General features: G+C 47.4%; 1 protein-coding gene across 3 annotated transcripts in view; it reads left to right on the forward strand.

The window, feature by feature from the left end:
• Window positions 1-8,651: 8,651 nt before the first annotated feature.
• lmbrd2a (LMBR1 domain containing 2a) overlaps window positions 8,652-14,718 on the forward strand; it is an 18,920-nt gene continuing 12,853 nt past the window's right edge. For 2 of the 3 annotated variants that reach the window (XM_037531838.1, XM_037531840.1), the window contains exons 1-9: window positions 8,652-8,778; window positions 9,307-9,581; window positions 10,039-10,139; window positions 10,615-10,713; window positions 10,878-11,045; window positions 11,315-11,525; window positions 12,111-12,185; window positions 12,318-12,431; window positions 14,116-14,299. In XM_037531838.1, coding sequence (XP_037387735.1) covers window positions 9,408-9,581; window positions 10,039-10,139; window positions 10,615-10,713; window positions 10,878-11,045; window positions 11,315-11,525; window positions 12,111-12,185; window positions 12,318-12,431; window positions 14,116-14,299 — 1,126 coding nt within the window. In that variant the 5' untranslated portion in view covers window positions 8,652-8,778; window positions 9,307-9,407. The remainder of the gene's footprint in view (window positions 8,779-9,306; window positions 9,582-10,038; window positions 10,140-10,614; window positions 10,714-10,877; window positions 11,046-11,314; window positions 11,526-12,110; window positions 12,186-12,317; window positions 12,432-14,115; window positions 14,300-14,718) is intronic. The other variant, XM_037531839.1, reaches the window with a different exon arrangement.

The raw sequence follows: 14,718 nt of genomic DNA on the forward strand, positions 1-14,718 counted from the left end.
ATTACTACATATACATTCTGTACTACCACATACTATATACTACACCTAACACTATGTACTATACTACTTTGTACTACACTTAACACGGTATAATATACTCCTGTATACTACACCTCACACCGCATACTGTACTATCATATACTGCACCTCACACCGCATATTGTACTACTGTACACTGCACCTGGCACTGCATGCTATACCACTGCATACTGTAGTATTGTATACTATATACTAGAACTAACACTATGTACTATACTACTGCATACTGTACTACTGTATAATATATACTACACCTAACACTGTGTACTATGCTACTGTATACTACACCTCACACTGCATGCTATACTATAGTGCACTACACCTCACATCACATACTATACTACTGTATACTATATACTACACCTAACACTGTGTACTATACTACTGTGTACTACACCTCATGTTGTATAATATACTACCGTATACTACACCTCACACTGCATACTATACTATAGTACACTGCACCTCACATCACATACTAAACTACTGTACACTGTACCTCACACTGCATGCTATACTACTGTATACTGTACTACTGTATACTATAAACTACACCACAAACTATGTATTATACTACTGTATACTACACCTCACACTGCATGCTATACTACTGCATACTGTACTGCTGTAAAATATATACTACACCTAACACTGTGTACTATGCTACTGCATATTACACCTCACACTGCATGCTGTACCACTGCATACTGTACTACTGTGCAATATATACTACACCTAACACTGTGTACTATGCTACTGCATACTACAACTCACACTGCATTCTGTTCCACTGCATACTGTACTACTGTGCAATATATACTACACCTAACACTGTGTCCTATACTACTGTGTACTACACCTCACACTGCATGCTATACTACTGAATATTGTACCACTGTAAACTATATACTGCACCTAACACTGTGTACTATACCTCACACGGCATGCTATACTACTACATACTGTACTACTGTAAACTACATACTCCACCTAACACTGTGTACTATACTACTGTGCACTACACCTCACAATGCATGCTATACTACTGGATACTGTACTACTGTACACTATATACTACATTGCACACTATGTACTATACTACTGTGTACTGAACCTCACACTGCATACTATACTACTGTACACTTCACCTTGCACTGTATATTATAATACTGTATCCTACACCTAACACTCTATATTTTACTATTACACCACACAATACATACTACAATACTGTATACTATAAAAACTTAATAAAATCTAACAGAAATTCACAAATCCACTAAGCACTATGCTGGGAAGCTGAACCCACTGTACTAAATACATAATCATCATCACCATCATCATCATCGTTGACCACTAGTCCAGATAGGGTCGCGGTAGCAGTTGGGAGAGCAGAGAATCCCAGATGACCCTGTCCCCCGCAACTTCCTCCAGCTCAATCCCGGGGACCCCAAGCTGCTCCCAGGCCAACTTGGAGACATAATCCCTCCAGCGGGTCCAAGGACAACCCCGGGGTCTTGTCTCGGTAGGCCGTGCCTGGAACACCCCCACCGGGAGGCGTCAAGGGGGCATCCGGATCAGATGCCTGAACCACCTCAGCTGGCTCCTCTCAATGTGGAGGAGTAGCGGCTCTACTCTGAGCTCCTCCCAGATGACCAAGCTCCTCACTCTATGGCATAGCGTGTAGCCCATAAAGCTAATTTCTGACACTTGCATTCGCGATCTCATTCTTTCAGTCATTACCCACAGCTCATGACCATAGGTGAGGGTTGGGATGTAGATCGACCGGTAAACAGAGAGCTTCACCTTTTGGCTCAACTCCCTCTTCACCACTACAGTCCAGTACAGTGACCGCATTACTGCTGCTGCCTGTCCCAGCCTACGGCCAATCTCACGATCACTCTTCCCGTCACTCGTGAACAGGACCCCAAGGTACTTAAACTCCTCCACCTGGGACAGGTCCTTTCCCCTTACCTGGAGTGGGCATGCCATCCTTTTCTGGGCCAAGTCCATGGACTCAGACTTGGAGGTGCTGATCCGCATACCAACCGCTTCACACCCAGCTGCAAACCACTCCAGCGAGCGCTGGAGGCATCCATGCGATTCCGCCAAAAGAACAACATTGTCTGCAAATAGCAGAGATGCCATCCTCCGCCCTCCACACATAACGCCCTCCTGACCCCGGCTACGCCCTGACACTCTGTCCAGGAATATCATGAACAAGAGTGGAGACAGAGCACAAGCCTGGCGAAGTCCAATGCTAACCCTGAAAGAGTCTGACTCTGTTGTTCCACGGCCAGAACGGAATACACATTGTTCTTCCACAATCTGAGGTTCAACTATCGGTTGGAGTCTCCTTTCCCGCACCTTTGCATAGACTTTCCCAGGGAGGCTGAGCAGTGTGATACCCCCCGGCACACACCCTCCAGTCCCCCTTTTTAAAAATAGGGACCACCACCCCAGTCTGCCAGTCCAAGGGTACTGTTCCCAAGGTCCATGCAATATTGCAGAGATGTGTTAGCCATGACAGCCCCACAATATCCAGAGCCTTAAGCATTTCTGGATTAATCTCATCCACACCCGGTGCCTTGCCACTGAGGAGCCTACCAACTACCTCAGGAACCTCCACCAGGGAAATGGAATTTGACCCCCCGGAGCCTCTGGCCCTGACTCCCATGAGGGAGGCACGTCTCCCGGATTAAGAAGTTCATCAAAGTGCTCCTTCCACTGATCGACAATATCCTCATTCGAAGTCAGTTTCTCCACCCTTGCCAAATACAGCTTGGGCGCAGCCACCCTGACCACTCCTGAGTCGCCGGACAGTTGTCCAGAACCTCTTTGAGGCCAAACAAAAGTCTTTTTCCATGGCCTCACAAAACTCCTCCCATGCTCTGGATTTTGCTTCTGCCACCATTGCAGCTGCCAACTTTTTTAGCCTGTTGGTACCTATCTGCTGAATCGGGAGTCCTTCAGGCCAACCAGTCCCTAAAGGCCTCTTTCTTCAGCTTGATGGCCTCCCTCACCACCGGTGTCCACCAGGAGGTTCTTGGGTTACCGCCCCGACAGACACCCACAAGCTTTTGGCCACAGCTACACCTGGCAGCTTCCACAATGGAGGTTATGAACAGGGTCCATTCAGGCTCCATGTCCCTTACCTCCTCCGGGACGTGAGAAAAGCTCTGAACAGGGGCCTCTGAAAGTCGTTCCCAGCATACCCTCACTATTCGCTTGGGCCTACCGGATCTGACCATCAGTCTTCCCTGCCATCTGATCCAACTCACCACCAGATGGTGATCAGTTGATAGCTCAGTACCTCTCTTTACCCGAGTGTCCAGAACATATGGTCCCAAGTCAGATGAAACGACAACAAAGTCGATCATTGACCTTTGACCCAAGGATCTCTGGTACCATGTACACTTATGAAGATCCTTGTGTTCGAACTTGGTTCAAGAAATTTTCTGCTACTTAACTCAGATAAAACAGATGTCCTGCTTCTTGGTTCAAAATTAGCTAGAAACAAACTGTCTAACTTAACACATAACAATTTCTCAGTTGCATCAAGGTCATCTGTTAAAAATATTGGTGTCGTGATAGACGCTGATCTGTCCTTCGACGCACATATAACTAATATCACTAGAACAGCCGTCCTGCATCTCCACAATATTGCTAAATTAAGAAATGCATTATCCCTACAGGATGCAGAAAAGCTAGTTCATGCTTTTATTACTTCAAGGCTAGATTATTGTAATGCCCTGCTGCCTGGACGTCCCAGCAAAAGCCTCAACAAGCTTCAGCTGGTCCAGAACGCTGCAGCCAGAGTCTCACAAGAACCAGAAAGTTCGACCATATCAGCCCAGTTTTATCAGCCCTGCACTGGTTACCAGTTAAATTTCACATTTATTATAAAATCCTATTACTGACCTATAAAGCTCTAAACGGACTCGCCCCTCAGTACCTGAGTGACCTTCTCTCCCACTATGAACCATCACGCCTACTTAGATCACAAGGTGCTGCTCACTACTGGTACCTAGAACTAATAAAGCTCCATCAGGGGTGGGAGCTTTCTCATACAAAGCCCCCCAGCTCTGGAATAATCTTCCTGTTAATGTTCGGGAATCAGACACAGCCTCAATCTTTAAGTCTAGGCTAAAAACTTACTTGTACAGTCAAGCATTTTGTGATTAGTCTTCCCTGTCAGGTCTAGACCTGCTGGAGTCTCTGCTGCTCTGTTTTACTGTCTGTGGTCAGCCACTCTTTACAGAACCGACTCTGTGGTCAGTCACTCTTTACAGAACTGACTCTGTGTTCTTCTTTCCTTTCTTTGCCGAGCTGATCAGCTGCCCATCCTGTGCGTCTGAAGCTGTTGCCTCTTCTGCCTTGGTTGGTGCTGCTGCTCACCAGCCTTCTGAACCGGTTTGACCACCACTGAGCTTCTTGCTGTACAGCGCTGTGCAGTCCTCACCCTCAGATCTTTTCTTTCCCACTTTACTATAAAACTTCATACTAATAATGTTTGCTGTCCGGTGTCGACCAGAGGAGGACGGGTTCCCCTTCTGAATCTTGGTTCCTCTCAAGGTTTCTTTCTCTTTTAGGGAGTTTTTCCTTGCCACCGTCGCCGCTGGCGACGCTCATGGGGGCTCAGACCCGGATTTTCTTTTCTTTTCTCTTCTCTCTGTAATACTAATTGTTCTGTAAAGCTGCTTTGTGACAACACCTGTTGTAAAAAGCGCTATATAAATCAATTTTGTTTGCTTGCTTGCTTGGTGTTCGTTATGGACAATCCATGCCTGGCACAGAAGTCCAATAACAATTCATCATTCGGGTTTAGATCGGGCAGGCTGTTCTTCCCAATCATGCCTCTCCAGGTCTCCCAGTCATTGCCAACGTGAGCATTGTGAGTCTGTGCGGGACCCTTTCCAGAACCCCACCCACTTGCTCCAAGAAGGCCGAATACTCTGACCTGTTGTTTGGTGCATAAGCACAGACAACAGTCAAAGTTTTCCTCTCTGCGATTTTAATTCGCGCTGAGGCGACCCTCTCGTCCACCGGGACAAACTCCAACTGCATGGTCACGAGCCGGGGACTTGTGAGTATCCCCACACCCGCCCGGCGCCTCTCACCCTGTGCAACCCCTGAGTAGGAGAGAGACCAACCCTTATCCAGGAGTTTGGTTCCAGAGCCGACACTGTGGGTGGAGGTGAGCCCAACTATATCTAGTTGGTACCTCTCAACCTCCTGCACAAGTTCCGGCTCCTTCCCCCAGTGAGGTTACATTCCATGTACCAAGAGCTAGTTTCTGCTGCAGGGGCCTCCCCGCAATCTCCCACTGCCAATATGGCACTGCACCGCTCCACCATGCTGGACCTTGCGGGTGGTGGGCCCACATGGCCTCCCCACGTTGCCTCTTCAGGCTGAGCCCGGCTGGGTTACGTGGGCTGCCCGGCCACCAGGTGCTCACCGTGGAACACTACCCCCATGCCTGGCTCCAGGGTTAGGTCCCAGTGACCCTTTCCCGGGCAGGGTACACGATTTTTTGTGCACAATATGCATGGAGTAGTTTGGATCGTGTTAGTCTGGGTCTTCACTTCGCCTTGGGAGACCCTACCAGGAGCATATTGCTCCCGACAACTTAGCTCTGAAGATCCCTAGACCAAACACAAGCCCTTCCGCCACGACAAGGCCCTGATCCAGGAAGGGAAATACATGCATGCTATACTAAATACATAATGTACTAGATAAAACGGAGCCAGTGTTAATAATTTGAAGAGGAGGACACTGATAAACACACGTTTCTTTCTTCAGTATGAGTGCTTTAATATTTCCCTCTGATCAGTGTAGCAGCACTGAAACATCAGTTCAGTCAGAAGAGATGGAGAGCAGAGTCACAGCAGCTGGATTATCACTCATTCCAGTGATCTGGATTAACTTTAGACTGATCACAGTGCTTCTGTAGGAATGAACACATAGTCACGGGCTCCACCTGCTGGCAGCTCACTGTAACCGCACCTTCTGTCTAATGTAAATGAGAGAGGTTAACAGTGGAGTGTGAGGCGTCTGTGAGCTCGCTGCACTGTTTAATCTGTGTCTATAAACTCAGCACAGATACACAGCAGTGGTATATGTATGTCTGCTATTATTACATATAGATAGGTACATACATATAATATTTCACGCATGTTTTATCACATATACATATGGACATATGGAATACATATGGGGCATACTAATGTTACACATGGCTACTTTCATATATATAAAACATTTTTTAAACAGCAATAATATTGAATATACGTATTTACATATATATAAAATACATATGGGGCACTGTAATGTTACATGTAGCTAGTTGCACATAAGTATGACACATATAGAACACACTAGTATTATACATTGAGTATATTATTAGTTCATATACATCTATGTATGTAATGCATAAGGGACGTTACGCTTGTGCAGGCATAATATATATCTAATCACATAAACATAAATGGGATACTATTATAATTGTATGTGGGTATATATAGGTACTCAGGTGTGTACATAACATATGGGCCATATGGTTTGACTCCCGTCTTGCTAATGAGTTTAAGATCAAAGCAGAAAGCATATGGCTCCACTAAGCCTCTTAAACACCTGCTGTGGTCAGTAACCGACGCTCTTGACCAATCAGAGGATTAATCTGCACTGTGGGAAAGTAGTCTCCTGGCGTTCTGTCAGACGGCGCCGGCAGCCGAGCGGCATGATGGAGGACTGGGCGGAGGGCGTGCTGGGCTCTGTGTGTGTGGACGGTGCAGAGGGGGTGCTGGAGCAGGTGGAGCGGTGGGAGGTCTGTCTGAGGCTGCTGGAAAACCTGAGTCTGGAGCTGCTGGGTCAGCTGCAGAGCCTGCTGGAGGACCACAGGGTCTGTGTACGTCTGCTGGGGGCGCTGTGGGCAGACGACCCGTCTGTCTGGGCCTTCCTCAACTTCTGACACACACACACACACACACACACACACACACACACACACACTGCACTCAGCTGGAATGTCTCTGCACCGTGTGAGGGACGAGGCTGGAACTCAGCTTCCCTGTTCACCAGCTAGTCATCAGGACTCTGATGTTACACTCTGGCCTCAGTCCTCCAATCATCTCTTAGCTAACGGACTGCGCTTGTTATGGGTTGGGAAGCTGGGGGTTCACTGTTAGCAGAACTATCACTTTAATGTCTCCAATAACGCTGACGAATCCTCCATCCTGCAGCTGGTGTTCTGCCAGATCTGCAGGTTCATACACATCTGGAAAATCACAGAAAACCACAGGAAGCGTCCAGGAGGGAGAGCCAAGAACGGAGCTTCGGAAGAATGTCCAGATCTAATGGGCTGAAATGACAAGACATCACTGGAGAACTGGACCTTGACTTCCAGCTCAGAGCAGAGACATGTGTCCACCTCATCACTCCACGCTGACCTTTGACCCTGCTAGTTAGCGAGAGTGTGGCTGATCTGTTCCTCAGAATCTGGTGGTAGATCTGCTCGTCCACTCATTTGTTTACTTTTCCTTTTAGAGATATGGACTTTACACCGTGATCATAATGTGCTTCCCACATAACTGAACCATTTACTGTAAAACTGTAAGCAATAAATGGAGATTCATCACCGATACAAGCTGTTTTTGAGATGTTACCACATTAATACCTACGTGTGTAATGAAAACCCAAATGAGCCAAATGCAGTCCAATTTAAAGAAATTCACCAGTAACACATTCGACACTGCAGTTCGTCACTAAATACATTAAACCGAAGCTAAAACCAGAGTCGAGTGTGTTCGGTTACAAGTTTTGACTTTAAACGGTTCAAAGCTGATAAATTCATAAACATATAAAACTGGAGGTGTAACAGTGAAGTACTGAGTTGTATTGAATCGTATTGAATTGTATGATATCACCTTTTGCCCGATGACAACTGGGATAGGCTCCAGCACCCCCCGCGACCCTGAGGGAGAAGCAGCTTAGAAGATGTGTGTGTGTGTGTGTGTGTGTGGTTGTGTGTGTGTGTGTGTGTGGTATCACTGTATTGTGACTAGCATGTTAGCTTGTGGCTAGCGCGTTAGATCACGACACTTAGAGCAGCTTTGGTTTCAAATATTGAGCTTTTATGAAGTTGAAGGCTCTAATAAGCTGCAACATTAGCGTATGAACATACAGGCACCGCCTTATTTTGGCTGCGCTGAAAAACTAGTTGGATCGCCATGCTAAAAACACAGATACCATTAAGTGGTTCTGTTGTTTCCTGATGGTTTTGGCTTTACTTGATGGGTTGAGACTAGTGGTCTCTATTGGAAACCATTAGGTCCATTATCTTTAGAAAACAAAACCGCTAGGTTTTAATGGCAATGGTTACTAATGGTCCTTTTTCAGCGGAACAAGACGCTAGCATGTCGTATGGAATCAAACGATTCATTTTGTGAGTCGTAATTCATCCGTGTGTCAGCTGATATTTACAGCACTGCAGGACTTACTTCCTAAATCAGCCTTAAATAAACAGGAGTTCGCTTAGTCGAACACAAACGCTCCATTTTTTTAGTTTCATTTTAAACTACATTTCCCATAAGCCCACACAGGCTGCAGCTTGCTGACGTCAGTGCAGTAAAGGTTACGTACACAACGCTCACTAGCTCACTGTTTACCGAGCGTTTGAGCTCCGTTGACACCGAAACCGGGCCTTTCTGGGTGGTTTGTGACGGGATGGCGCTGTAAAAGGTGAGAGAATCTGTTTATCTGTGTGTTTTTAGCGGATAAAAGTTCGTTTTCGGTGTAAAGAGCTCGAATCGGCAGCGATCGCTGCTGATGTTGGACACCGCTACGTGTCACTCGGTCCGCGGACTCGTCTCTGACATCATCAGCTCCTCTTTCTCCGCTGATTCATTCGTTTATTTAGCGGATTTATTGGATTTAAACGGTCCAGCTGGGGTTAAGTAGCGCTGTTTCAGCTGTTTCGGCCTGTCTCAGTCGCGGGTAATGAGCTCGCAGCGCTCGCAGCCGTTTAGTCCAGTCTGTTTTGGGAGCCGACTCTTGAGTGACAGCTGATTTGATTCGGTATTGCCGAACCGATTCCTGAAGCTGATCATCAGAGTCGGGTTTTGAACGATGTGAATCAGGAGTCGAGTGAACCGTGAGTCAGTAGTACCGACTCAGAAATGTGGAGATGGTTACATTTGTGGGCAGATGTAAACAAACAAAACATCCAGATAAAGCTGAATTATTACGGTTGCGTTTGTTTTTGTGCAGGTAAAACACGTTTTGGTTCATTTGGGCTGTGATTCACCGACTCATTTCAAAGAGTCGTTCAGAAAGAAGGATCTGTTGGTGAATCTTGGCAGGTGAGCAGGATGAGCGCGTGGGTCCTGGGGCTGGACGTGTGCGGCTGTGCGCTGCTGGCGTTCCTGCTGCTGCGTCGCTATGGCGACCTGGCCAAGCAGCACCGCATGGTTCTGCTGGCCACACTGCTGGCCTGGTGCCTCTGCTTCATCATCGTCTTCACCATCCCTCTGGACGTCAGTACGGTAAGCACCTGCAGCTCAGGTGAGTCCCCCACCTGCACTGCTCCTGCGCAGGTTCATGCTTTATCTACTGTAACACACCTGGTTAAACCCCTTTGAAATTCTTCAGGGGGTCAGCTGGAGGTAACAGAGTAGATAAAACTGGGAAGAAAGGAGCTGGATTAGGAAACGCTGAGTAAACACACAGGCTGGACCTCAGGGCACCTTCTGTTCCAGTTCCTACCATACCTGAGCCAGGTGTGCACCATCCACAGCTTCATTACCTGCCTCGGGTGTCTTGAGAGCTGGAACAGAATAAAATAGAACTGGTTTGGACACGTCCTGTGCTAAACCAGCGCGTCTCAGTCCAGCGTCTGTACAGCTGCTGTAGCTCACCTGAGTCACCTGATGAGCTCGTTAAAGCCCTTCATGACGAGCTCTACGGTCCATAAAGCTCTAACTCGGCTCTGTGTCTCTGCAGACGATCTATAATCAGTGCGTGATCGATAACCACCATGTGGTCAGCACGACAGCGAGCCGCTCCAATCAGACGGACAACTCCTCAGTGTTTCCCACCGAGAGGTAAACTCACCTGTTCACCTGTTCACCTTTAGACCTCTTTACCTGTTCATGTGTTCACCTGTTCATGTCTTTACCTTGTTTGCTTGCTCATCTCTGTACCTTTGTACTTCTTCCCCTCCACGTATTTTCATGTGTTCACCTGTCCATCTGGATGTCTCTACACTTGTTCTACACTTGTTGCCCACCTGCTCTCCTGTTTATCTGTTTACATTCCCCTCTGTACACCTGTTTGTCTGTAAACACCTTTTCACGTGTCCATTTGTTTCCTTGTTCACCTGTTCACTCCAGTCAGTTTTACTCCAGTGTTACACACATGGACCGACCGGTGTCCACACTTCATCACTGACGCCAAATATAAAGAGATCAAAGAAGGACGTTTCATTGAGAGATGGAACGTCTGATAACCGAGTTCTGCTAGTTTCATTTAACATGATGCTGCAGTGATGTCAGCTCTGAACTGTGTGTGATTGTGCAGTGCGCCCAAAGTCTGTGATAAACCCTGGGGCTACATTCCGAATGGGATTCTGCCCGTGTTCTGGAGGGTGGTGTACTGGACCTCACAGTTCCTGACATGGTGAGAACATCTTCAGATCTACTCACAGTTTGAGGCACAAAGCTGGTGCTCCAGTTCTCCAGCCTTGTATTGCAGTTTCTGAATGTGCTTTGACTGTTATGAATGTGTGTGTGTGTGTGTGTGTGTGTGTGTGTGTGTGTGTGTGTGTGTGTGTATGTGTTCAGGCTCCTGATCCCGTTCATGCAGTCATACGCTCGGTCCGGTGCCTTCTCTATCTCTGGGAAGATAAAAACAGCTCTGATTGAAAACGCCATCTACTACGGCACCTACCTGTTCATCTTCTGCTCTCTGCTCATCTACGTCGCCGTCAGCCCTCAGTGGCAACTCTCCTGGTCAGTCTAGGAGCTATTATCCATTTATTAGGCATTTATTACACTTATTACACTATTAAACTAGTTACAGCATCTATTACACATCAGATAATCACTGACCATATTTATTATACCTGTTAACCAATCACAGCATTACATACCTGTCTAACTCACCTGTCCATCAAACCTCTTATCCAGTCACCCTCATGTCTGCCATACCTGTGATGCAGTCAGGTATGACTGATCACTCTGACGCACCTCCTGAGCTGTGATTGGTCACTTTCTCTCAGGTATGACCTGCGCACCATCGGCATCACGGCAGCCAATACGTGGGGGCTGTTCCTGCTGGTGCTGTTGCTAGGATACGGGCTGGTGGAGATCCCACGCTCCTGTTGGCTGGTGTCGTGCCATGGCCACCTGCTGGCCAAAACGTATTTTAAAGTGGCCAAATTGATGACGGAGAAAGCAGACGCTGAGGAGAACCTGGAGGACGTCATGGAGGTGGAGCAGGATGGGTGGATGGGTGGATGGGTGGATGGGTGGATGAATGGATGGAGACACATTTTAAACATGGGTCAGAGGGATTCAGAGGGTTTGGACTGAAACGGTTCAGACGTCTTTACAGTGGTGGTGATGGGAACCAGGCGTCGCCATGACTACAACACAGATATAGACACTTTATTTACCATCCAGAACCACCAGAGAACCTACACGAGTTTTCTGAGCTTATATGGAATGTTGATGATGGAAAACAGTGGAAAATCTGGAATAATGAGTTTTCTTTGGGGACTATTTTGCCGCACAGCGCCCTGCATGTCTCCCTCCACCATGAATGGAGTTGAAGTTCTCTAAACTCTCATGAAACAGCGTCTCAGTCATCAGGCAGTGAATTCAGAACCAGTTCATGTAGGAACTTTCTGTAGGAGCTTTTAGAGGGACGCCTGGTTCCCATCACCACCACTGTGAGCGGTTCTGACTCAGTTTATCCAGAACAGAGAACCGCTATGCACTGCTCTGTTTACATCTTAACTGTTTAATTATGCAGAGAATTTTAAAAAATGGGTGGATGTTTATATTGTGGTGCAGGATGTTAGAGGAGTTAATGAAACCATCAAGTACAACCATCCACTGAGGAAGTGCATCGACACCATCCTGAAGAAGGTCTGTCTGCAGCTCACACACTGACCCCCATTATCACGCCATTCAGTCATATCGCCCCCTACACTTCCTGTAGTGTATTACAGTCTGTCAGGATGACTTGAGTGTCTGATTCTCTCTGTGTCTCTGTCTCAGTGTCCCGTGGAGTACCAGGAGAAGTTGGGGAGGAATATGGATGATTATGAGGATTTCGATGATAAGAGGAACCCGTGTCCCAACAAGAAGAGCCTGGTCAAGCTCCATAAACAGGTCAGAGATCCTCCTCAGCTGAATGTCCTGGTCTCTGTGTTTCACTGAAGCTGGTTCATTGTTCTCCTCAGTGCTGTGTCTTGTCGAGGGTTTGTCTTCGTCCTGTGTTGAGGAATGTTCTGTGGTGGCTTAAGTCACAGTGGCTTTGTCTGCGAGAAGAATGTGGTTCATCAGCCACGACAAGCTAACACGCTGTGGAATCTTACACCGCACAATTAGCCTGACGCTGTAGCTATTAATAATGTGGCTCTGACCTTCCACACAGCTAATATGAGCCTTCGCAGATACTGATGCTTGTTGGAATCGGCCCTAATGAGTGGTCAGCGGTCGTAAAGCTTTATGCAGGCGTCCGTTAGACTTACGAATGCTGCCCTTTGGTAAAGTGTTACCAAATGGACAAAAGTAGATCACGTAGCAAAAACATTGTCATTAAATATCTTGTCTGTGTTTATAATCCAGTCTGTCAGAGATGAACTGAACAGCTCCACGTCGTTTGAGGCACGAAGCTGAAGTTTGCCACGTTCAGTGAAGTTTACCATTTAATGTAGATGAGAAGGTTTTAATGATAAGCTGGTGACTCGGGCTACGTTCACACAGCAGGTAAACGAGGCCAGATCCAGTCTTTTTCTTCATGTGTGACCCAGCTGTGTGTCAGTGTGTCCGTCTGAACAGATAAACAGTCTGACATTTTCAGTCCTGATCTGAGACGCTTTCATTTGTGGGACTGAAATCTGATCCGTATCCGATCTGTGGTGATGCGGCTCCGTCTGACCAGCCAGATTGGAATTCATGCGACTTTTACGTCAGTCCAACTCGATATTCAGGCTGATGTTTCTGTACCAAAAAATTAGAGGAGACTCATTGCAGCCGCTCCGGGTTTGAAAAGGTTTAGAACGAGGAGCCCGAGCGCGGCCGGAGGAGCCCGAAGTGACCGAGCGCGGCCGGAGGAGCCCGAGCGCGGCCGGAGGAGCCCGAGCGCGGCCGGAGGAGCCCGAGGCTGCAGCGTCAGAGAACAGTTTAACAGTTTGAGGACCCGAACCAGAGAAGAGACTGTAGCCGAATAACGAGCCCTTTTCACGGCGGACTCGAACACACTGGGTGATGAGTCCAGCTGTCAGTCAGTGAAGCTTCATTATCGCTCCTGTGATGCTGGAAAAGACGACACTGAAAGCTCTGGGAGAAACTGGCGTTCACTGGCCGTCATGACTACTTCCAGACGGGCTGTCTCATGAAGTACTGCTAGTTAATCAGTTATATTAAACGCAGCTACAGACGCCCACTGCATGCGCGGGTCAGTTTAGGAGCTGATCTGTTCAGACTGACGTTGCATACAGACCACGTTTAAAAGATAATCTGAAGAGCCAAACAAAGAAATGGGATCTGGTGAGAAAATCAGATTCGGGCCACTTTTACCTGTTGTGTGAACGTAGCCTAGGAGGCAAATGCACTAACACTTATTTCCAGCCTTAGAAGACCAGACTCCTCCCACTCTGAACGGGAGAGACCAGAAGACTCAGAACTGAAGGCGTGAAATCACTGATAAAATCAAAACGACAACCGTATAAACAGTTTGTAGCGTTTAGCTCAGTTACGCACAGAAACGCCTGCGGTGCTGGAACTGGTCTCTGGTTATGAGCTGCCTTTACTCCCCTCTGCCTGATGTTTCACCACCTCTGTCTAACAGGTGATCTATGCAGTTCAGAGACATAACCGCACTCAGGTGCAATGGCAGATCCTGTTGGATGAAGCTTTCCACCTGGAGGACGTGGCTAAGAATGAGACAAGCTCCGCCCACCAGTTCATCCACAGCTTCCCTTCATCGCAGCCCTCCGGCTGGTTCAGTAAATACATATACACTCCCACCGCAGGTATGGAGCCAGTCATTCAGCCCACTTTACTAGCACACTAACCCGTGAACGACTCTGATGGTTATCCACTCTGACTGGGTTGTTTGACCGGCTCTGAGTGAATGGAGAAGGTCTGGGTTCACTCAGGGGAAGGTCAGTCAGTGCAGTGTATTTAGAATGATCCCCACTGCGGCCTGTTGGAAAACCGGAAAAGGCTTATACAGTAATACAAGCTTGGGCTCTATTTCAGTGTGTAGAATTCATCACTTAGGAAAAGCCAGTACTAAGAAACTTCACGCATACGTTGCCTGGAAACCCACTCAGAGCAAATCCCCCAGCCACAACATGGCTAGCCACAACACAGCTAGCCACAACACAGCTAACCTAAACACAGCTAGCCACAACACAGCTAGCCACAACACAGCTAACCTAAACACAGC

This window comes from Pygocentrus nattereri, chromosome 20 (assembly GCF_015220715.1).
Source record: "Pygocentrus nattereri isolate fPygNat1 chromosome 20, fPygNat1.pri, whole genome shotgun sequence".
Classification (NCBI taxonomy): Eukaryota; Metazoa; Chordata; class Actinopteri; order Characiformes; family Serrasalmidae; genus Pygocentrus; species Pygocentrus nattereri.